At 38.6% G+C, this 25,528-nt stretch overlaps 1 protein-coding gene across 1 annotated transcript in view; it reads right to left on the bottom strand.

The window, feature by feature from the left end:
• LOC109919505 (peroxidasin homolog) overlaps positions 1–25,528 on the bottom strand; it is a 509,465-nt gene that overhangs the window by 247,991 nt on the left and 235,946 nt on the right. The window contains exons 4-6 of the mRNA XM_048596123.1: positions 24,000–24,071; positions 12,474–12,545; positions 3,069–3,268 (exon numbers count right to left, since the gene is read on the bottom strand). Coding sequence (XP_048452080.1) covers positions 3,069–3,268; positions 12,474–12,545; positions 24,000–24,071 — 344 coding nt within the window. The remainder of the gene's footprint in view (positions 1–3,068; positions 3,269–12,473; positions 12,546–23,999; positions 24,072–25,528) is intronic.

Genomic DNA, 25,528 nt, shown 5'->3' with positions numbered 1-25,528 from the left:
TCCAGCTCTACACCTTGTTATCTCAGATTCTCCAGCATCGGCAGTTCCTACTATCTCTCTCCAGAACATTACTTGAGTCCTGGATTAATAGTCTAAGTTTAATAGGAAATTAACCTCCCCTATATGTATTCTGACAGATTTGTGACTGATCACTTTGATACCCCTTGACGGAGTGAAACCCTAAGCTAAGTTTGATGTGTATTCACTTGGAATATATATTAATGACTTGGACAATGAAAAAGATTGTTCTATTACCTAGTCAGCGAAAGACACAAAAATAAGTGGGAAGGCAAGTGAGGATGTCAGAGTCTACAGAGGGACATAAAAAGGTGACTAGGCAAAATTTGGTGGATGGTAAAGAATGTGGGAGAATGTAAGGTTTTGTACTTCTGCAGGAAAAAAAAAGCTTAATGTTATTTAAATGGAGAAAGTCTGTAGACAGCTGCAGTACAGTGTGATTTAGGAGTCCTCATGCATATATCACAAAAAAAATCTAGCATACAAGTTCAGTGGGTACAGGGAAGGCAAGTGGACTCTTGATCTTTATTCCAAAGGGAATGGAGTTTAAAAAAGGGAGGTCTTACTAAAACTATACAAGACACTAGTCAGACCATATCTGGAATATTATAAACAAATTTGGTCTCCCTATCTAAGGAAAGATATACTGACATTGGAAGCAGTCCTGAGAAGGTTCATTAGGCTGACTCTGGGCATGGAGAGATTTTCTTATGAGGAGAGGTTGAATAGGTTGGGCCTGTACTCATCGGAGCTTAGAAGATTGAAAGGAAACTTTACTAATATATAAAAGATTCGTAAGGGACATGTGATAATAGATGCAGAGAGGTTGTTTCCCCTTCTAGGAAAATCTAAGACTAGAAGGCATAATCTCAGGTCAAACAATCACACATTTAAAACAGAGCTGAGGAAGAATTTCTTCTCTGAAGTTAATGAATCTGTGGAATTCTTTAGTGCAGAAGTTTGTCAAGGCTGGTTGGGTAAGTATATTCAAGGCTGAGATAGGCAGATCTCATGAGAAAGAGAACGAGCTTGTCATTCCAATTCTGGGAGCTTCCTGATGCATCAATGATTACCTCATGAACCTCCATCAACAACTTGCGAAAAACCTATAGGCAACAGTTGTGAGTGCCTGATTCCAAGTCTTGACGTCAAAGATGAGTCCAAGGAAGGCTTCTTCTCCACCCTGGACACCGTACTCACCAATGTCTCCAGTGAAGATAAAATTTCCTTGGAGAACTCCAACACCAGGATTTGAAAGCACACCCAACTCTGGAATGGAACCATCAGAAAGGAAGGAATCAAGAATTGCAATTCCAATGGGATTCTCCTGCTCACCAAATGTGCATCACAGGTTGGTCATCACCAACACATTGGCACATGATTATCTACGTCATTGTCCAATCCTGAGACTAAAACAATGTCCTCATTACCAATGTAATGACCAGTACAAATGACTGCTGGACAGATCGTTGGCTCATACAATGTCCACCAAATGCCACCAGAAGCAGTTAAGACAAAGAAACAGTTCAGAAAACAGCCCAACCTTGAGGAGCTTCAAGCGCAGAGCAGACTGGCGAAAGTCCAACAATATCTTCTCAAAAATCTTCAAAGTATCAATTTTAGCGGAGTGGAGGAAATCTAGAAAGAGCTGTATTATCTTGTGCTATGAATAAACCATTAGCTACAAGACCAGAAACCACCAAGACTGGTTCAATGAGAATGACCACATCGTCCAAGTCCTCATTAATAAGAGGAAAGCTCTTCAAGCCTGATGAAACAACATCACAGCATGGCAATGAGGAGTACTCATCAAACAGCAAAACTGCAGTTTCAAAGAAGAACAAGGGAAATTAGAACCAATGGTGGACTGAGAATGCTAAGGAGCTGACATGCACATGCCAGGGGTTTCTTTGGTGTCACCATGGCAACACTCTCAGCCTCAAAGTGGTATGGAGTGAGGATGGAATCCTTTTAAGAGATAGGGAAAACCTCAGCCTCCAATGAAAAGAAAATTTTAAGAACTCCTAGACCACAATACCATCATTGATGAGAACATTTTTGAGGAAATCTCCCAACTTCCATCAAAAAAGATCTTCGACTCCCACCAAGTGTGGCCGAAGTTGAAGCCTCCATTAGACACATGAAGAATGAAAAAACCACAAGACTGCATGGGATTCTAATGGAGATTTTCATATATGGAGGAGCAGATGTTACCCATCATCTCCATCAACCATTACTGAAAATCTGGGGCAAAGAAGAAATACCTGACCATCATCATGGTCTTCAATGGAAGAGACAAAAAGGGTTATACAAACTACCGAGGACTTTTGCTAGTCTCCATCACCAGGAAGACAATTGGCTAAATCCACGTTAGATGCTTCTCCCAGTTTCTGAGAAAATCCTTCCTGAAAGCAGGTGTGGCTTTTGACCACAATCCTTTGCGGTCAAGACAGGGGTCAAATCATTGCAAGCTTCCAACCTCCATACCCCCTTTCCCCACACCTTCTCCACTTTCACTGCGACCATTCTTCATCTTGTCAAGAGAAAGCTTCCAACTGGCTGAAATCCAAGATGATAATGACACCAACCTCACTTGCGGAATTTCAGTATGTAGATGATAATGTCATCTCTGCTCTCTTGGTTTACTGATGAATTGGTCTCAGCCTTAACCTCAAGAAGACTCAGATCCTTTACCAAAGAATGGCAAGAGGAAAGCTGTGGCAAAACAACATCACCAGTGAGGCAAAGAGGAGAACTCATCAACACCAAAAGTGGAGTGACAAAGAACAAGGGAAATCAAGAAACAATGGTGGACTGAAAAGGCTAAGGAGCTGCAAGTCCTTTACCCCAAATCCTTTACCATCCAGTCCAACCCTCCATTAAGATCAAAAAATTCTTCCCAAACATGAAACATTTTGCTTACCTGGGAAGCTACATCTCATCTAAGGCTGACATTGATGCAGGGATTTCTTTGCATTTGCATTGATTACATCCAATTTGCAAGTGCCACCTTCAGATGGCTAAGGATAAGAATCTTCGACAACTCTGACATTCATGCTGATCCTTGCCAATACCAAGATTCTTGTGTATAATGCAGGCATCCTTCAGAATCTTGGATGTGGTTCCAAACCATGGATTACAAATAGACACTGCCTCAAGACCCTTGAGAAGTACCATTAACACTGTTTGAGATGAATTTTCCACAATTGCTGGGAGGACAGGTGTACTGACATCAGCATCTTTGAAGCAGCTAAAAGCACCAGCATCAAGGCCACAATCATCTAAAACCAACTCTGCTGAGGTTGCCAAGTGCTTAGGATGCCTGAATTTCCAACTACCAAAGCAAATCTTCTTCATCCAGCTCAATGAAGGTACTCAAACGGAAGGAGAATGAAGGAAGCATTTCAAAGATTCCCTCAAGGCTTACCTCAAGAAATACAATGTAGATGTCAATGATGGGAGACCCTTGTTCAGAAGAAACCAACTTGGATGAAACTCTTGTATGAAGGGACACAATTCTTTCAAAACATCCATCAGCAAGAAGAAGCACAGAAAAGGAACTACAGAAAGGAATGCCAAAGGTGTGAAGGCCGAGTCCAACAACAACTCTCAGAAACACCTGCCAAATGTATGGTCAAAGATGCAGTTCTAGGATTAGGTTCATCAGTGCAGCGGTGTTGGGCCAAAAGGCCTGTTTGTGTACTGTACTGTTCTATGTTCACACAATGACCTACGGAACCTATGACTAGTGACATGGTATTTCCTAGGTGGACAATCATATTCATTAGTGAGTGATTGCCTATGATGAAGTTTAATAAAATAGATTCGCAAAATCAAAAATCAAATTTACAGGTTTTACAGTGTGATTAATAATCTACCTACTAATGTGTCTAAAAGCACAGTAATAAAAAGCAAGAGTAAGCCATTAGGGCAGTCAAAGCCTGATTCACCGTGCAGTCCAATCATGATTAATTTGAGTTTCAACCATGTTTTCCAAGCTGCTCTCCTTAAACCATTTTTACATGACAGCTCAAAAATCCGTCTATCCCAAACTTGAAAGTATTGAATGGTGGAGAATTTACAATTCTTTAAGTTAGATGACTCCAAAGATTTCATGTCTTTCTGTGAAGTAATTTCTCCTGTTCTCAGTTGTAAATGATCAGCTCTTAGACTGAGGCTGTGGTCCCCTGTTCAAGATACCCTCACCAGTGGAAAATTCTCAGCATCCATCCTGTCATACTCCTTCAGAATCTGGTACATTTCCATGAGATCATCTCTGATTCTTCTCATATGAGGAAATTGTGAATCTGATTTACTTACTCTCTCATTATAGTGCATACCCTTCATCCCATGAACCAGTCTAGTGAACCTTGTTGCATTGCTTCCAAGTTCCTGTTCTGTTCAATCTTGAGATTGAAACTGCACACAATCTTCTCGATATAGTCTTATTAAAATCATGTAGAATTGCAGCAAGAATTCTTTATTCCTATAATTCAAACCTCTTGAAATAAAGGCCAATATGCCACTTTTTTTTTATTCATTCATGGGACGAGGGTATCACTGGCTAGGCAGCATTTATTGCCCATCCCTAATTGCCCAGAGGGCAGTTAAGAGTCAACCACATTGCTGTGGTCTGGAGTCACGTGTAGGCCAGACCAGGTAAGGATGGCAATTTCCTTCCCTAAAGGACATTAGTAAACCCTGTTATTTCCTAGTGGATCTTCTAGCTTTTGACATTATTAGTCTGTTTCATTATCAAATACTATGTTTAATCAGTTCCACAATACATTGCTCCAGGAAACTGTCACATCTACCATCTTCTGGACCATCTTTGCCGATTTGATTGTCCTTGTCTATTTGAAGACTTCAATGTCTCTCCCCACTTCTCCAAATATTTTTTATTACACTTTATTACATTTTCTTTGATACTAGTAATTCCTTGTTTAATGATCTATCCTTGGTGTAGCTAAAGTTAGGGGAGCTATAACTACTTCCAACAGTATTTTCTGACTTTTGCTATTCTTAAATTTCACTCAAACTGATTCTACTTCATTGTCTCTTGAGGCTAGAATCTTTTTTATTAATATCTTCATGTCATCCTTTATGGCCAAAATTATCACTCTGCCTTTTCAATTAAGTGTGTCTTTCTGAAATACTGGCTATCCCAGAATGTTTATTTCCTAACATTTATCAGCTTCCAACCGTGTCTCTGTCGCTGCTAATTAAATTTAAACCATTTACCTCTATTTATGTCATTAGCTTCTCTATCTTATTGCCAATTATACATTCAGGCGAAGTTAATTTCATTTGTTTCCCTCTATTCCCCGCAATTACTTTATTCATTGAGGTACACTTTTTGTTAAACTCTCTATTCTTTTCTCTCTGACTCTGTCTTTATCTACATTGTTATAGTGGTCCAAAGCTCAATCTTTTTCTTTGAATTTTGAAATTTCTCTTCAACCTCACCCCAGTCTGTTAGTTTAAAACATTGTTTACAGCCCTACTCATAACTGACCAGGACACAGATCCTACCCCAAATTAAATGGAGATCTTCTCAATGGAATAACAAGGTGTGGAGCTGGATGAACACAGCAGGCCAAGCAGCATCAGAGGAGCAGGAAAGCTGACATTTCGGGCCTCCCTCTCAATGGAATATTTCATTACTCCCTGAGTGCCCTATCAATTGAAATAACATCTGCCCACTTCAGTCTTTACGCCACACATTTAATTTTTTAATTGCTTGCTCCTATGCCAATTGGCATGAGGCTCTGGTAACAATCCAGAGATGATTACCTTTAATGTTCTGTGTTTCTACTTGAAATCTAGCTCCTGAAAATCTTTTAGTAGAACATCATTCCTGGATTCACCTATGTCATTGTTTCCAATATGGAACATGACAACTTGATCTTCCTCCTCCTTCACTAATTTTCTATCTAGCCACGAACAGAAGTCTTTTGGCTGTCAACACAGGCCTTCAGAATCCTCAGTCACAACTACAGACAACAGTTTCTTACCCCTTGGTACAGTCCCCTCCAACCACTGTCAAGATCCTTTTTACTCCCAACGTAATTGGCATCCAGAACAAATCATTTATTTTTGCTAAGAAATTTAGCCTGTTAAAAACATGAACCATTTCATTAGTTGTTGGCTCTAGGTATTTTGTTGTTGCAATGTTGGAAGAAGACCTTTTCATGTAGATTGGAATTTCTCAATTGAAATATATTTTTAATCTCATCTTCCTACTCCCATCTTAAGAGCACAGTGGATGTACCTACCCCCATGGGCTGCAGTGGTTCAAGAATGCAGCTCACCACAACCTTGTTGAGGACAATTAGGGACCAGCAATAAATGCTGGCCAAGTCAGCGATGTCCACATCTCATAAAGAAATGCGGCAAAAAAACTTCAGTAACTTCAATTTTACAATTGTAATATTTGAATGTGTTTGTTGTGGACAAATCTATAATGCAAATTGGGAAATAAATGTTACAGAGTGCTTAATTTTGTTGATTATTCATGTGGTCTGTGTGCTTTAGGAAAATAATTTTGTTGTGTTTTCTCAATATATTTATACCTGCATGCAGATAAAACCATACCTATATCCTCTATCTAACTGAAAAGCAACACATTTACAATAATACTCTGATTTACAAGACAATGTCTAACAGATAACAGCCTTGAAACACATTGCACTAATCTACAGAGCATATGTAGAAATTTAATGTCATTTGACTTTACTTAAAAAAATCATAAATGCAAATCAAACAGAATGATAGTCATTGGGACCAAGGCGAACATCAGGAAAGTTACATTTCATTTCCTTTAGAAGCTGATTGTAGGAGCTTGTTCACCAGCGATAAGGCCTCACTGATCACTTTGATACGTTATGAACAGTCTTTATTCGATACGATTTGCAGTGTATTTTATTCATTACATAACCCTTCACAGTGTATGCTAAATTGTGTGAAAAAAATCCAGTTCATTTTACGACTTATAATTAGTTTGAGTTAGAAATCCCATTTTTAAAAATCTTTGTTGTATAAAGTTACATTTCCAAGAAAAAAGTATTTTTAATGCTAGAGTTTCAGAAGAGGTATTATGGAAAATAAAAATAAAATTCTAAAAGGTTGATGGACTGGAACTGTGCTGGGGCCAGTGTTTTGATGAATCAAATGACTGGGACTGCAGAGAGGGCTTTAAACTAATTGGGGGGGAAGAAAGTTTGAGTGAAAGGCAACATTGGCTTATAAAGGAAGAGGATATGGAAGCATTATGGGACAGCTATTTAGGCAACAATAAGCAGGGTTGGAAAAGGAAGAGGCAGAGTGTACAAATATAGAATAAATATAGTAAATAGGGTTAAACGGGGGGAAAAAAAACTGGCAAAAGGCCAAAATCAATGTTTCTATTCAAGAATGCATTCTAGCATTCGGAACAAAGGAAATTAATTAACAGCACAAATACTTGTTAATGGGTATGTTCTTATAGCTGTTATGGAGACAGGGTTACAAGGAGATCAAAGTTTGAAAGGACAGGCAGGAAGGAAAGAATGGTGTGTTACCATTGTTAGTACTGAATAGATTAAGTATAAAAGTGAGACATGATCCTGAATTGGAAGATGAAGAATCCATATGGGCAGAGATAAGAAATAAAAAGGGAATGTAGATGCTGGTAGGAGCATCTGTAACTCCCCTAAAATTAGCTATACTTTAGGAGAGAGAGTAAATCAGGAGAAATAAGGGCCATGTAACAAAGGCAAAAACAGTAATCATGGGTGAGTTTAATCTTCATGTAGATTAGAAAAGTTAGATTGGCAGAGGTCACCATGAGGAAGAATTCATAGGGAGTATTATGGACTGTTTCCTAGAACAATATGTCGTGGATCCAACCAGGGTACAGGCTATTTTGGTTCTGGTGATATGTAGTGAAGCAGGTTTAATAAATTACGTCAGATTAAAAGATCTACTTGGAAACAGTGATCAGAGCATGGTAAAATTTAATATTCAGTTTGAGAGGGAGAAACTTGGGTGAGAAACAACTGTGTTAAACTTAAAGGTAATTACAAAGGAATGGGGACTAACAGGATTGGACTGGGATAGGAGGTTAGCAGCAAAGATGGTTGAGGAAAAGTAGAAGATATTTAAGAAAATAGTTCGTGGCTCACAGAAAAGACATATCCCAATGAGAAGAGAGGATTCTAGGAAGGGATTAAGCCAACCATGGTTAACCAGGAAAGTTAAAGATAGCACTGCAAATACTATGTGGCAAAGGTTAGTGGTAAGTCAGATGGTTGGGAAAGTTTTAAAACTTGTAAATTTTATTAAGACAGACAGCAACAGCTTCATTAAATATATAAAAAGGCTTAGAGAAACCAAGTGAACATTCAGCCCTCATAGAATGGGACAAGGGAAATTGTAATGGGAAACTAAGAGATAACAGATAAGTTGAAAAATAGTTCCAACAGTCTTCTTAGTAGAAGTTACAAATAACAATCCAAAAAATACAGAAAAATCATAAGGCCAAAACGACAGGAAATAAATGCATCTTAGGATATTTAAATAAATAGTTACAGAGATAATTGATGCACTTATTGTAGTTTCCAAGAAACCTTACACTCTGAAAAAGTGTCAGAAGATGGAAAAACTGCCAATGTCTTCTACATCTTTTATTTAGAAAGGGAAGAAGACAAAAAAAAAAACAGGCAGCCATAGGCCAGTTTGCTTAGCATTTATTATTTGGAATAATGTTGAATTCTATTTCAGAAGGATGGAATAGCAGAACATTTAGAAATACAAAATATAATCAAGCAGAGTCAGCATGGCTTTACAAAGGTGAAATTGTGGCAAGCAAATTTATTAGATTCTTCGAGGAGGTAACAAACGGGATAGATTTAGGGGAAGCAGTGGATGTAATATATTTGCATTTCCTGAAGGCATTCAATAAGGCGCCACACATAAAGACTACTTAGTAGGATAAGAATCATGATGTTGGAGGTACAATATTAGCACAGATACAGGATTGGCTAACTTATAGGAGACTGAAAATTGGGAAAAGGGCATTTTCAGATGGTAATCTATGTCTGGCGGAGTGCCACTGGAATAGATGTTGGTGCTGCAATTATTTACAATATATATTAATGACTTAGAGGAGAAAAGAAAATGTACTGTAGCCAGGTTTGCAGATGACACAAAAATGGGTGGGAACATACGTAGTGAGGTTAACACAAATAGTCTGCAGAGAGGTATAGATGAGGTAAGCAAGTAGGCAGAAGCCTGGCAGTTGAAATATACTGTGGGAAAATGTAACGTTATTTATTTTGGTGGAACAATAGATGAGCTGAAAATTATTTAAATTGAGGAACATTGCTGACAGCTACAGCACAGAGGGATTTGGGAGTCCTCATGCATACATCACAAAAACCAACCATACAAGTTCAACAGGTAATAGGAAAGGAAAATGGAATGTTGACCTTTATTTCAAAGAGAATTGAGTATTAAAAATAGGGAGGTCATACCAAAACTATATAAGGCACTCGTTAGACATCTGGCATTCTATTAATAGTGTTGGTCCCCTTATCTAATGCAAGATATATTGGCATTGGAGGCAGTTCAGAGAAGGTTCACTATGTTAATGCAGGTATGGAGGTATTATTTTATGAGGCGATGTTGAGTAGTTAGGACTTATACTCATTGGAGTTTAGGAAAATGAGGTGACCTTATTGAAACATACAAGATTCTTAGAGGATCTGAAAATGTAGATGTGGAAAGAGCGTTCCCTTTGAGGGAGATTCTAGGACTAGAGGGTATAATCTCAGAATGAAGGTTTGATCATGTAAAGCAGAGATAAGGAGGAATTACACCTCCAGAGGGTAATGAACCTGAAGTTTTTTTTTAAACCAGTGAGGGCTGTAGTGATTAGATCCTTAAGTGTATTCAAGGATGAGATTGACAGATTTTTAATGAGTAAGGGAATCAAGGCAGGAAAGTGGAGTTGAAGATTATTAGATCAGCCAGAATCTCATTAAATGTTGGAGTAGGCTGAATGGCTTACTAGTGCTCCAATATCTTATGATCACTGTTGCTGAAAATCTCAAGAGATTTTTGCATGTTTAATTATTCTAGTCTGACTGCCTAATGTCTGACTTCAGAAAAAATGCATCTTAAATATTATTTCAATTATACAGAAAAGCAGTTTTAAACATCAATATTTTTAAAGTTATGGGTAATTGCAATTTTTTTGTCTGAAGAGTGTATTTGTCTTCATGAGGAATCTCAGATTATTACATTTCATTAATGTTTCTGAAGAATTTTATTAGACACAGGCATGTATTCTGTAATCTTAATCAGAAAGTTTTAAGTAATAAAAACAATTAAATAAATTATAAAGTGGCTTGGATGAAAGGTTTGACTGTACGGTTGCTAAATTTGCCAATGATTCATAGACAGGTAGGAGAAAGTAAAATGTCAAGAAGAGGTGGAAAAAGTATATAGACAGCTAAAGTGAAGGGGCAAAAATTTTAGTGTATAATTTGAGAAAATGTGAACTTATTCACTTTGTTGGATAACATAGAAAAGCAGTGTATTATTTAAATAGAGATTACAGAACTTGGTGTCACAGAGGGCCTTGGTTCAAGAATCAGAAAAACTTTAGTATGCAGTGACAAGAAGCAATTATGAAGGCAAATGCAATGTTATTGTTTATTGCAAGGGGAATTGAATATACAAGTAGTGAAGCTTTATTGTAACTGTGCTGCATGTTTGTGAGGTCACATCTGGAGCACTGTGCACAGTTTTGGTTTCCTTATTTGAAAAAAAATAGATAATTGCATGAGAAGCAGTTCAGAGAAAGTTCACTCAACTCACTCCTGAGAAGAAGGCTTTCCTTTGTGAATAAAAGTTGAACCGGGTTGTGCCTATACCCATTGAAGGTTAGAAGAAAGAGGGATGATCTTACCATAGCACAGATAGGGTGGAAATTTAAACTAGGCGACACTGTTTAAGAATTTAAGATCTCCCTTTTAAGATAGTGGTGAAAAAGTATTTTTACTCTCAGCGAGACTTTGATGTGAATTCCCTTCCCCAGAAAGCAGTGGAGGCTAGGTCTTTGAATTTATTTAAGGCAGAGTTTAATCCATTGTTGATGAAGAGGGAAGATTATGATGTCCAGGAAAGTGAAGTTGAGACCAGAACCAGACTAGACATTGTTTTATTGAATGGCACAGCAAACTCAACAGGCTGAATGGTTTACTCCTGCCTGCTCTTAAGTACTATTTTCCTGTTTCATTTTGTTTTATATGGCTAAACTGGAATTTTTTCAGTGAAATTCTACTTTAGCTTAGGTGAGATACTTCTACATCAGTTGGGTAACATTCACAGTAAGTACCTATTTCTCTTGCTACTGTCTCGATCCTCTGATTCTCAATTATATATTTGAGAAATGCATTTTCATTGACCCTTTTAATACACACATCCACCCACACAATGTACTCAAGTTTGCAAACACACAGGTCAGGACATGGAGAAAAAATATCAGCCTCCTTTTTCAACTTCGTATTACGGACCAGACCAAACACCTACAGAATATTCAGAAAATAGTCTAGACTCCAATATTTTCTTATTTTAAAGGTAAATGTAATTTGATTGGTCAAACTACCAGATTTAATGCAAAAGACACTTTATTCATTGACAAGTATAACAAAAGAAAGAAGAAATTGGAATAACTTAACCCTACTGGAAAACTTAACAGAATAATAGATATAGTAAATATTATTAATTAACTGTTCCAATATAGCAACATCCCATAAACACACCCTTGGCAAAAGACAAATTCAGAAAGCAGATTATCTCACATGCAACTCGAGTAGCAGGAAGAGAACCCCCAGCTTTTGGCTGTAACTGACAGAAGGAAAAGAATAGCTTCTACCTCTTCAAGACCCCAACTGTAACCATTGAAAACTAAAAGTAAAAATCCTGGTTCTGTGGGACTTTGACCAGACCCATTCAGATTGCTCCTATTGTTCCAAAGTTTTTTTAAAAATAAACTTAAGGCTTCCAAGCTATTTACTCCAGTGGCTTGGTAGACTGCTCTGCACCTCTGCCTTAAAACCTCTCTTCAAAAAAAAGGACAAAATACACCTCTTAAAGCCACAGTATTGTCACATTAGTTCTAGTGACAGTTTTATGGGCCACTTCAACATTAACTAAAGAGGGGAGACTGACATAAGGACAGGTCATGAATTTTCATTTGAGCATTCCTTTACTCGGGACAGAAATATCAAAGTGTCTTTTGAGTAACATTGTTAAAACTAGATATATACTATAATCCACTTCTTTGAGGGATGTGAAACTGGAAATGCTTGAGATTCCAGCACAGTACAAAAAGCCATTAGGTTAATTAGTTAGTTCTATGACAAAAACACACATATAGTAGATTAAACAGTACTCCATGCATCACTTACAATCTCTCCAGTTTGGGAAGATCGCTAAAGGTTTCTGGCTCTAGTATCTCTATGTAGTTGAAATGAATGTATCTGTTGAAACAATTCACATTAAGAGTTAGCATTCATAATTGATGCCTGCGATGTGCTTTTTTTCAGAATCCAACCTAAGCTATTTCAAATTGAAGATGCAACTAATATTAGAAGCCTAATATAAGCATCAATGCTTTAAACACTGATTCCGTCCATTGGTCTTGTTACTGTGCTCACACTTTTTTTATACGATTAACAAAGAGCATTAATTGTAAGAACTGGGACTCTTCCCAACTTTTCCGGAGTGATGGCGGATTCGAAAGGGGAATATTAATTGTTCATCCTTCTATTTTGCAATAACATTAACAATATGACTTCATGCATATGGATTAGAATTTGTAATTTCCTGATATGTAAAGCAGTTGGCATCTTTCTGAACATTCAGTGTTACAGGCCGTCTTTAGTTGCAACCATTGCTGTCACTTACTACCGATGCATCTGGTTTCTTACAATCCAACCAAACCTCTTCAACGTTAGTAAAAGGAAATTATAAAGCAGATAGAGGATTCCATATCAGCAGCTAGGTAACTTTTTAAATCCAATATTAAAGATTATTTAGCTATTTGCTCAGACTGTATCATTTGTGAGTTCTGACTTTCTGCTCAGAGTTTAGACGCATGTATTACCCAAAACTATATTCATGGTCTGCGATCCTGCTGAATGGAAATTAAGGAGTGGAATTCAATCATCATGTAAAAATGAAGTCACTCATAATTAATCATTTAAGTTGTCACATTTGAGATTCCTTTCAGTTTCAAACTTAGAATTAAACATATACCCAAATGGTGCACACAACATTCAGGAATTGGAATTTAACAACTTTCCATGGTTCGTTAACCTGCTAAACAACTTTCAAAATACAAGATATTATTAACAAGAAGAAAACCTTCCAATTTACTGTAGTAGGAAACAGAAGAGGGAATGTAGAAAAAAATACTAATTCTAAAGTGACATGCTTATCACTTTAAGTTGTTTAAGGAAGAATGTCCTGTGCTTTTCATCTTCTGTGCAGTCAATATTCAATAGTGTGCCAATGCCATAAAATTCTGACAGACAGGCTGCGTAGCAAATATCAATAAATAGCAACCTGTCAATTGATATTTGTTTAAGATGACAAATACTGCATTCAACCCATTAATGTATTTTTCATGATAGGAATAATCACAACTGATTTTTTTCTCTCTCTCTAGCGCCTAAGGCACCAGGGGTCATGGCGACACACTTGATGAGGTCAATCGACTCAACAGAACAGAGACTGGCATTGTTACTTTTAATTTTGTTAAGGCTAAGTTCCATCTTAAGCAATTAACATAAGATTTCAACTTTTTGAAAAGTAGTTGAAACTATTTGACTGTTTACCACTAAAGTGTTTGCAGTAAGAGATGTTATTACATCCACATACTTGGTAATAGTCATACATATGACAAGTAAATACAGCTCAGGACATAAAACTACAGAATTTATAGACATGACGTGTAAAAGATACAATAAAACCAGCAATCTTCATTAAGTAGTTGATTTGGTTTACATATAGCTATTTTTGTTATTAACTGTAAATAGATTACAAGTGTTTAGAAACATTGTTGCAATTAAATATATTTCAGTTAATAAAGTACAAATAATGTCATCAAAATATTAATTAACATGTTGGATGTAATTCTAACGGTTGTAGTCCATTACATTTGGTGAAATACGTTTATAGTGGGAAGGGTGAAGTGAGTAATGCCTGTGTGTATGGAGCAGCAGACAGAAGAAGGTGCCACTTACCTTTGCAGAGCACAGGATATCATTGGCCTTCTTTCTGCATTGCTGCCTACCCCTTTGCACAATGGAGACAGAACTGACCCATGCTGCTATCGCTGCCTGGAGTGTCTGGGTCTGGAGAGATGTTCAACTGTTGCAGTCAGCAGGGAAGAGGGTTGACCTTCTCTCTTTTACTTCGTCTGCCAGTGTCAACTTTCTCCATAATGCAAGAGGCTAGCTTAAATTGCTTGTGTGCCATCTGCTGAAATTTTTCATGCAACTGCCCAGAGGCTGAGGCAATGCTCCTATCTTGCAGCATCTGAAGTGGTATAGTATATAGCTGACCTTTAGATATGGCGCTAGGGCCTTGGATGCCAGATGTTTCCATTAGCAGCGAGAATGTCCATCACATTCGGTGCACGGTTCACCAAACAACTCATGCAACATCTTGTGACAAAAAATTATGAGCTTCAAATTGCATGATTTTACAATAATTCGCCCCAGATTACAGTGGATATGATACAAAGAAACTCGCTTGCTTTAATTCTTGAATTTCAAACGGTGAAATTCCAATCCGTGTTTTTTTTTGGAAAATAGAATTTTATGACATAGTTCTGTTGATTGCATTACTTGGCATTAGATTTCTTTTGAAATGTTAATGATCCCTAACAGGACTGTAAGAATTACAACCTGTCAACAATTGAAAGGTAGTAAGATCAGCTGGCAGTTGTTCCATGTCATGCTGTGATCATGGGAGTGTTGTCAAGGTCACGGTTGAGGAGGGCCCAAAGTTTCCTGAATGAGTCAGCAGATGAATTCTTGCTTCTCCTGCCCACAGAAAGCAATAAAAAAGCAACTATTTCCAACTTACCTAATGGGGTCAATGTTGGCCCCAAACCACATCACTACTGGTTGGTATGAACACTTCTGCCAGGGCTCAACATTTAAAAGTTATAAAGCATACAGCAGTTTCCAGCTGTTCAAGACAGCAGGTAGTAATGAGAACCTGTCAGCTCAGGAGGGGCTTCAGCTCTGGGAGTCTCATAATATGGAGGTTTTAAATGCTCAGTACTTTTCATGTTTGATGAAAAGGAAGAATTGCTTGAAGAACATTAGAATCAGCCATGCAATCCTGCTGTTGTTGAATACACCTCACTATACTGAAGATCCAACCTTCTAGTTTAGAGCAGGCAGAAGGATAAAAATAATACTGCAGTTAGGGAATGTTCCAAGCGACTGACAATTTTCTGGACTCCAACACGTGTGCTTTATTTTAGGCCACTAAAAAATCCTCTTTGTAATTCTCTATCATTCCCAGCAGGTGATGTTCTATTTGGATTGAAACACCACATCAAGACATTCAAGTAGTCAGTCTTGGAAAGCACTAATATAATAGCCAGACTAAAATCCTAAACACAATTCAGCAGAAACACTCTTAACAAATAAAATTGCCAAGAACAGATGGAAGGGTATGGTTAACAGACAGTACTGCTGCTGGCAAGCTTAAAGATTTTGTCTGGCATTCATTGGCAATGAAGAGATCATCAGTTAGACAGATACTTGGCTCAACTTGGTTAACTGGATAAAAATGGAAAGTGCTACACTCTGTTAAAATCGTATAAGTTGTTTAAAGTTATCAAAAGTCCATTTAAGCACTGAAACTCCTTTATTCATTATTGTTATACATTTTATGAGGTAATTCAAAGAAGAAAATGAAACTTGACCGAAAACATATTCTGGCATTGCTGCCTTCAATTGAATAAATTGATTTTAAAGCCACAATTATTTTCTGATTTTGTCATCAGTAGCACAGTCTTTGATGTCAAAGTAAGCATGATTGTCACCATTCCAATGTTATTGTGATGAGTAGCAGATTACTACAGCAGATTACTGCTGTCCAACATCAAGCAGGCTAAGCACCTAATTAGATTGAAGAAGTGTCTTGTCAAGAAAACAGGAAGTAACACAGATTATCCTTCAAATTTTAATCATACAATCATAGATTCTACTCTGTGGGGAAACAGGCCATTCGGCCCAAGAAGTCCACACTGACTCAACCTCCTATCCTGTAACCCTACATTTCCCATGGCTAAACCACCTAACCTACACATCCCTGGACACTTATGAGCAATTTTGCATGGCCAGTCCACCTAACCTGCACATTTTTGGGCATGCTGCCCCATAAAATCAATTTATGGAAAACAAATATGACATTGGAGTGTATATGTATATATATGGAATAAAGAAGTTGTTTAATTATCAATTGAAACATTCAGAAAGAAAGAAATACAATGTTTGTTAAGGTAAAAAAGATTGACAGTAAACAAATAGGAAACTTGACAATTACTGAAAAAAACACTTGGTCAAAGATTCATCTTGCACTGCACTATGTACAGTTCTGGTTGCCACACCACAGGAAGAATGTGATAGCACGGGAGGGAATGTAGCGGAGATTCACCAGGAGGCTTCCTGGGATGGAGCATTTTAGCCATGAAGGAAGACTGGATAGGCTCAGGTTGTTTCAACTGGTGCAGAAAAGGATGAGGGGGACCTGATAGACCTATATGAGGTTATGATAGATGTGGATAGGATGGATAAAAAGCAGCTGTTCCCCCTTAGTCAGGGGATCAGTAACAAGCAGCCATAACTTAAAGGTGAAGAGCAGGAGCTTTAGAGGGGATTTGAGGAACATGTTTTTCATCCAGAGGCTGGAGGGAATGTGGAATGCACTGCAGTACATGACAATAGAGGTAAGAAATCTCACAACCTTTAAAAAGTACTTGGATGAGCACTTGAAATATCGTAACATTCAGGGCTAATAGGCTATAGGTGTGGGTAGAGGGCATTAGATTTAATACTGGTAGGACATGGCGAGTGTTTGGAGTAATTTAAAGTAAGAGTTGTGAGGCAAAAGTGTTGGAAAAATATTTTATATTTCTCCCCCTTTGGTGAAGATAAGATACACTTTGGGAAGAAAAAGCCAACCTTTGGGTTTGTGCAAAGGCACACTTGTGCTTAAAATATGCATAAAACTATTGGTACATTCAAAGTTATCAAAGGCTGTCCAATGTGGAATAAGAAAAGATTTAAGAGTACATGTTAACATAAAATATTATAGAATTTATGCTGCATGACAGATTCCAAAACTATTGCGTTCAGAATTGGTTGTCTATTAAGTGAGCGTTTTGCTAGGCAGGTGTAACTGTAATAGAATTGAAATGTTGATTATATAAGGGATTAGTTGAAGGTTTTCAATGGATAAAATGAAAATATATTTTTAACAGATATATCATCAATAAACTGATAGCTTTATTTTATATCCGTGCCTTTGGAGATACTAAGAGAGTTGGCATGGGGGAGAAAGGGCAAAGAAAGATAGGTATGAGTTGGCATTGAGACTATAAAAAGGCTTGATGATTTTGGCTGAATTTGGAGTATGAGGAACAATGGTGGATTAGCATGGAGGTATTAGGAACTATTAAAGATGGATGGATAAGCATAGGTTGGCAAAAAACATACAAAGGATAATGGGGGATATGTTGATGGTTCATGAGTTGGCACATGGCTTTGAACAGTCATGAGAGGTGAGTATAGGGCAGGAGATGGCATAAATGGGGCATGGATAATAAGGGGTTGACAGCATGCATGAAAACAAAGCAGGAGTCCCCACTTGGCTGTTTGCCCATCCCTCCTTGGCAGCCAACAACCTCATCTGCACTTCCTGGATCATCCACTCAGAATCTCAAACCTGTGCGTGTCCCCAGACCAAGCATTGGAAGTATAAGAGGCTATTTTTAAAAGATCATATTCGCAGTGGTGTGATTTGTCCTGAATCTCATCATGGGAATGTAAATCATGGCCACAAAGTTCTTAGACTAAATATTGCAATAATGTTTCCACTGGCTGGAAAATCAACAAAACAGGGTCACAGTCGCAAAATAAGGAGTTGACAATTTAGGGCTGAGATGAGGAAAAATTTCTACAGCCAAACAGCTGTGAACTTTTGGAATTCTTTCTCCGCAGAGACTTATAAATATCCAGTGGTTGAGACAGAAGTTAATAGCGTATTAAGGTATATCAGGATCATGAGGGAAGATGGGAGTTGAAGTAAAAGATCATTTATAATTTTGTTGAACAGTCGAGCAGACCCAAAGAGCAAAATGACCAATTCAACATTATTTTGATTCCATTCTAATGCTTGTCTGTAATCCACATACCTTTGCCAACTGCCTAAATACCCACATTCCCTGGGATCTGATCAGTAACTTCTATGCCCAACCCAAGATCTGAAACAACAAGGTGCAGAGCTGGATGAATACAGCAGGCCAAGCAGCATCATAGGAGCAGAAAGGCTGACGTTTCGGGCCTAGATCCTTCATCAGAAAATGAGATCTGAAGATCTGAATCCCTTTCTCCACCATGATCCTGATAACCAATTTCGTCATGACCATTTAACCTTGGCTTTTGCCTGAAACCTACAGCCAGCTAGTCTTCACACTGGTTGGCTGCATTTCAGAAACAAACCTTTTTCTTAAAAAAAAATCAGATGCTACTATTACATTCAACAGCCTCCTTAGGAATCCTGTCATTACACATTTCCTGGCTGCTACACAAACCCTCACACCCTTATTATCAGAATCTAATTCATTTTAGCATAAATATGACTGAATTCCCTCCGTGCTTAAATCTGAGGAAAAGCAGGCAGGAAATTCCTGACCACATTTGTCTATTTAAGGGAATCTTTTGGCTGTTTCAGGGAGGATCTTGCTTTTCCAAATGAAATAGAAATGACACATAAAATGAGTAAATTTCCAGCACTCCTATCAAGATACAAACTGGACAGAATGCAATGGAGAATTTAGACTAAAATATTTGTGTGGAATGAATTCATGTAGAGGCTAAAAGAGTGAAAATGTAATGTATAATAAAGAGATGTTTCAATTTGCACTGTGACATTTCGTTAGTGTTTTATTAAGTTGGCTTAGGGCTTAGGACTGACACTAAACATATCTTAGAGACATTAGAGATGGTTTTCATGGGAAAAGGACAACTTAGGTATCAGCTTCCTGGAGGGGAGATCTGCACAGAAACATCAACTGTTCCTTTCCTCCAGGTGCTGCCTGGCTTACTGTGTTCTTCCAGCCTCCTGTTCGTCAACACTTTACATTAGCCTATGCAAACAAACAATTGTTCAGCTGATACATATAGTGAGCTTCACAGCTCAGCCAAGCATTCATACTTAGGCAATCTGGAGAAGCAGGTATATAGCAAAGTGTCAAAATAGCATCATGAAGAATCTTTGCCTTGAATTTTTAGCAAGTTATTCTTTTGTTTTGTTTTTCTAAGTTTTTTTTGAACGAGATTAAGAGGTGTGAAGTTGAGTAAATATTTTGCTACTGAAGGTATGAGTGGCAGTGTCTCGTTGATCGCTTTATAAGGTTGCAATAATTTCAACAACAAAAACAAAGTTGCTGGAAAAGCTCAGCAGGTCTGGCAGCATCAGTGAAAGAAAAAACAGAGTTAATGTTTTGGGTCCGGTGACCCTTCCTCAGCACTGATGGTGGCTGGGAAAATGTCAGTTTATATGCAGTAAAAAAGGAGGGAGATGGGATGGGGAGTAAACGACAGGATAGAGCCTGAAGAAAGAGAAGAGCAGTTGGATAGACAAAGAGTTGATAACAATCAGGCTGGGAGGGTGAATAGTTGTTAATGGGGACTATTAGTGACTAACAACAGATGGTGTATGATGGCAGGCCATGTGGTAACAAGGCCTGGTGTGCTGGGTAGGGGGCTGGGACATGGAAGAATTTAGGCCCTAAAATTATTGAACTCGATATTGAGTCCGGAGGGCTGCAGGGTCCTCAGGCGGAAAATGAGGCGTTGTTCTTCCAGTTTGTGTTGAGGTTTGCTGGAACACTGTAGCCAGAGACAGAGATGTTGGTCAGGGAACAGGGTGGTGCATTAAAGTGGCAGCCAACAGGTAGTTCAGAGATAGTAGGAACTGCAGATGCTGGAGAATCCGAGACAACAAGGTGCAGGGCTGGATGAAAGTCTTTTTTGCAAGCAGAACGTAAATGTTCTGCGAAGCAGTTACCCAGTCTACGTTTCATTTCCCAAATGTAGAGGAGACCACATTGTGAGCAGCAAATGCAGTAGACTATATTCTGGGAAGTGCAGGTGAAGTGTTGCTTCACCTGGAAGATATGTTTAGATCCTTGGATAGTGGGGAGGGCGGAGGTAAATGGGTAGGTGCTGTACCTTCACCTGTTGCAGAGGAAGGTGCCTTAGGGCAGTGGGGGGGTGTTGGGGAAGAAGGAAGTGTGGACCAGGGTGTCCTGGAGAGAACAATCCCTGCGAAAGGCGGACAAGGGAGGAGAGGGGAATTTGTGCCTGGTGGTGGCATCTTGCTGGAGGTGGCAGAAATGGCGTCTGAAATAATTTCAACATCTTTTCAATGGGGAATTTTGAATGGGTGACTTTAAACGAGCATTTTAAAACTTCCTACTGTTACATGACTCATTTGTTCTATACATAGTCAATATTGATGGAGTGAGCATGGGAAATCTAAGGGGCAATGGACAGTTGGGTAAGGGCTTAAGGGTCTTTAATAATAGGGTGGTTAGAGTAGGGGATTTTAACGTTCCAAACATAGACGGGACCTGCCATAACTCTTAAAGCCTTGGATGGACAGGAATTTGTAAAGTGTGTACAAGAAAATTTTCCGATTCAGTACGTGAATGTACTTCTAAAGAAGGTACGAAACTTGACCTACTCTTGGGAAATAAGGCAAGGGCAGGTGACTGAGGTGTCAGTGGTGGGGGGGGAGCACTTTGGGGTCAGTAACCATAATTCTATTAGCTTTAAAATAGTGATGGAAGAGGATAGAAGAGATCTAAAAGTTAAAGCGTAAGGCAAAAACTTTCAAAAGTTGATTGTCGTGAATGTTTACAGGTAAAGAGTTGGCTGGAAAATGGGATGCCTTCAAAAATGAGAAAACCAGAGTCAGGGACAGTATGTTCCTGTTAGGGTGATGGGTAAGGCTGGTAGGTGTAGGGAATGCTGGATGACGAGAGAAATTGAAGTTTTGGTTAAGATATGTCAGATAAAGACAGCGGGGATTGAGTGAAACCTTAGAAGAGTACAAAGGCAGTAGGAGTATACTTTAACAGGGAAATCCGGAGGGCAAAAAAGGGACGTGAGATAGCTTTGGCAAGTAGGGTTAAGAAAAATCCAAAGGGACTTTATAAATATATTCGGGACAAAAGGGTAACTAGGAAGAGATCAGGACCCCTTAAAGATCAGCAGGGTTACTGCTGTGTGTAACTGTAGAAGATGGGTGAAATACTAAACGGGTGTTTTGCATCAGTGTTTACTGTGGAGAAGGATATGGAAGATAGAGAATGTGGGGAAGTAGATAGCGACATCTTGAAAAATATCCATATTACATAGGAGGAGGTGCTGGACGTCTTAAAACGCATAAAGGTGGATAAATCCCCAGGACCTGATCAGGTGTACCCTAGGACTCTGTGGGAAGCTATTGCTGGGCCCCTTGCTGAGAGATTTGTATCATCGATAGGCACAGGTGAGGTGCCAGAAGACTGGAGGTTGGCTAATCATGGATTCCCTACAGGCCATTCAGCCCTACAAGTCCACACTGCCCCTCCGAGGAGCATCCCACCCAGACCCATTCCCCTATGCCTGCATTTCCTATGTCTAACCCAACTAACCTAAGCATCCCTGGACACTATTGGCAATTTAGCATAGCCAATCCACCCAACTTGCACATCTTTGGACTATGGGAGGAAACCAGAGGACCTGGAGGAAACCCACACAGATATGGGGACAATGTGCAAACTCCACATAGACAGTCACCCGAGGGTGGAATCGAACATGGGTCCCTAGCGCTGTGAGGCAGCAGTGCTAACCACTGAGCCACCGTGCCACCCTGTGGTGCCATTATTTACGAAAAGTGGTAACAAAAAGCCAGGGAACTATAGATCAGTGAGCCTAACATCAGTGGTGGGCAAGTTGTTGGAGGGAATCCTGAGGGATGGGGTTTACGTGTATTTGGAAAGGCAAGGACTGTTTAGGGATAGTTAATATGCTATTTGGATACAGAACTGGCTCAAAGGTAGAAGGCAGAGGGTGGTGGAGGAGGGTTGTTTAATAGCACTAATGAGAGCTCCTTCTTCAAAACACATATTCAGCTGGGCGAGGGCATTGGCTGGAGCATTAAGCTTCAAAATGGCAATACTGGCATCAAATCAGTGTTGCCTCTTTATTGGCATCATGGTCTGCTTATCCTGGATACTTCTGAAGCACATTTGCCATGTACCTGTTAACTGCTTCACCAATATCACTGTGTGCATGTGTGCGTGTACGTGTGCATGTGTGCGTAAGCATGTCTGTGTGCATGCGTTCGTATGCGCATATGAACAGCATCTTTAGCGTTCATAGAACAGGTACTACAGAGACCAATTTTGCATCTACTAACCCTCCTTGTGAGGGAGTGCCCTTTGCAACTGTAATATTGAGAGTGGAAGTTTGGCATCTGTACAGAATAAAGAGAATTGTGGGTTAGTGATCGGAGTTTGGAGAATGCTCGAATTGAGAAATACCATTGCATCAATTGATGCAGTATTTCACCTCACTGGAACAATTGCATTAAGTGTGATTTATAGATAAAATGGAGAGGAGAAACTAATTAAACAACAGTTAAAAACAAAGGCTGTGAACTTTCTGGGGCTTGAAATGATGGAAAGCCTGAATTCTGACATCAGTGACCAGGGAGTGGGGTGAAAATTTGATTTTATCATGGGTGTATTTACTTAAAAGAAACAATTTGAGGAGAGTTTCACAACTTTTTTAGGGAAGTCCTGGAGAGTATTTCTTAATTAGTCAAGTGGAACCAATGTTATTTCATAGCAAGCAACTGTACCATTCTAAGCTTAGTAAAGACATCAAAGCTTTCCTAACATACTGTAACTAAGTTCACAGCAGATTACTTTAACAAGGCCCAAGAACACAATTGTTCTTCTAGGACTAAAAATTTGTCTGTGGTTCAGTTGGTGGCACCCTTACCTTTGAGTCATTAGATTTTGGGTTGAAGTCCCATTCCAAGATTTCAGCAGATAGTTAAGGCTGACACTCCAGTGCAGTACTGAAGGAGTATTCACTGCTGGGAGTGACATCTATAAAATGAGATGCTAAACTCATCTTCTTGCTTGGGTAAATGCAAAAGAATGCAAGGCACTATTTTGAAGAAGAGCACTGCAGTTATTGCTGGTGTCCTGACCAATACTTACCAATAACCAACATCACAAAACCAAAATAGATGATGTGTTCATTAGGATAATTCTGTTTGTTGAAATTTACTTTGCACATATTGGCAGCTATAGTTCCTGCAATAGTCACTACACTTGGAAAGCACTTCAATAGCTGTAAAGCTCCTTGAAATGTCTGGTTGCACTTCTGTAGTGCAAAAGAGCCTGAGAACACTGCAAGCAGAACAAATACAGGCATTTTATGGCAAACATTGCAAAAGAACACTTACATGTATCTGTCTCATTTGGTAATGCTGGACTCACCTTCAGGATTTCTGATTGAGGCAGACTCCTAGAAACTTCAGGGCCAAAGACTTCAAAAGTAATAGAAATATATCACTAATATTACAAAAAATCTAAAATATTCATAAATATGAATTTTACTTACAACTGCTCCAGCATCATAAGCCCTTTAAATGCCAGCTTATCAATTGTACGAATGTTGTTCTTGTACAGATAGCTGAAAAAAAAATCAGGAATTAAACTATAGAAACATTATACAAAATAAATTATTTTAATATTCAATATTTGTCAATATATGTGCCATTTGTGCCAGATCATCTCTCGTAGCTATCTACTACAACACCATTCATCTGTTCCTTTCTCATTTTCTATAAAATATTTTTCTCAAATATCTTGATTGTATAATTCTTTCTATTCTCAGCATTTCCACTCTGACTCTCTCTTTCATGCATAAATCCACTTTATTCTATGCTCTGTCCAATACATAGCACATCATAACGATGTGTGACAGGTTTACTATGCATTTATGAGAAATCCCCAACATTAGTCCGTCATCAGTATCTCCACTTACCCTGCATTGGTTTATAGTTTTTCCTGATGCATTGGAATAAAAAGGGAACTTTGTTCATTTGGAATTTAGTGTGAATGAGGTCAAGGATAGCCAGGAAGTGCCTTCATCAATTTCTTACATAGAACATGAGTTAACATGGAAAGCAACTAGAGGGAAGCAGATTTGATGAAGACTGACAGTTGGAAGCCCTAGCAAGTACTTCATTGCACAGGAAATAGCAGGAATACAAGTTAAGGAGCTGATCGGATATTCCCTAACTGGTGAAAAATAAATCCCATGCTACATTTTGCCATTCATTCTTTCATAATTGATGCAAAAGTCTGGACTTCCTTAGCAAACACTTGTGGAAGCACAACAAATACTGTAATTAATTAGGTGATGTATATACTTAAATTGCTGAAAAGGTTCTTGGAAAATATACTGCAAAGATTGGTCCAACAAACAGGAAAAAGCTAATGTAGACAACCACTGCTGAGGCTGAGAGAATTGACAGATACAAAGCTGAGCGCAAAGATGAATGCCACTACATGCAGCAAATTCTGTGTCGAAGGACATGGTTGTGTCTGCAAACCCCTTGCACTGTCAGACGAAAGCTGATAACATCAGTGGATAAGTGAGGCAAGAATGTTTTCAGATAAAAAACAGGCCAGATAATGGAATCATATACTCAAGAAATGTCCTTTGAGGTATCCTATGGCACCAGCAAAGTCAATTAGCAGCAGTCATGTTAAATTCCTATCTCCTATAATTCTAGTACATTGCATTTTCACAACATGACCACCATTATCACCATTCATCCTATAAATACTGACTGGACCTGCATATATGCTCTGATAATCTATAGAATTTCTACCAAATGACAACTCCAGAGGAACCCTGAAGAATCCTTCCAGGAAATATCTGACAATGTAAAACATTAATTCTGGCGGCCAATGATTCTTACACTTTCAGGCCAAGTGATTATCTGCAAGAGGCGGTAACTGCATTTGAATCGCAGATTAAGTTATTTTGCTCACAAACATCTGGATGTCAGACTGAGATATATGCTATAAAGAGCAGCATATTTTATTGGAAAATGGCATGTAATTTCCTCATTAAAAATG

Source organism: Rhincodon typus, chromosome 4 (assembly GCF_021869965.1).
Source record: "Rhincodon typus isolate 14 chromosome 4, sRhiTyp1.1, whole genome shotgun sequence".
NCBI classification, from domain to species: Eukaryota; Metazoa; Chordata; class Chondrichthyes; order Orectolobiformes; family Rhincodontidae; genus Rhincodon; species Rhincodon typus.
The sequence above is the reverse complement of the archived record's forward strand: the minus strand, read 5'-3'. Positions and strand labels throughout refer to the sequence as shown.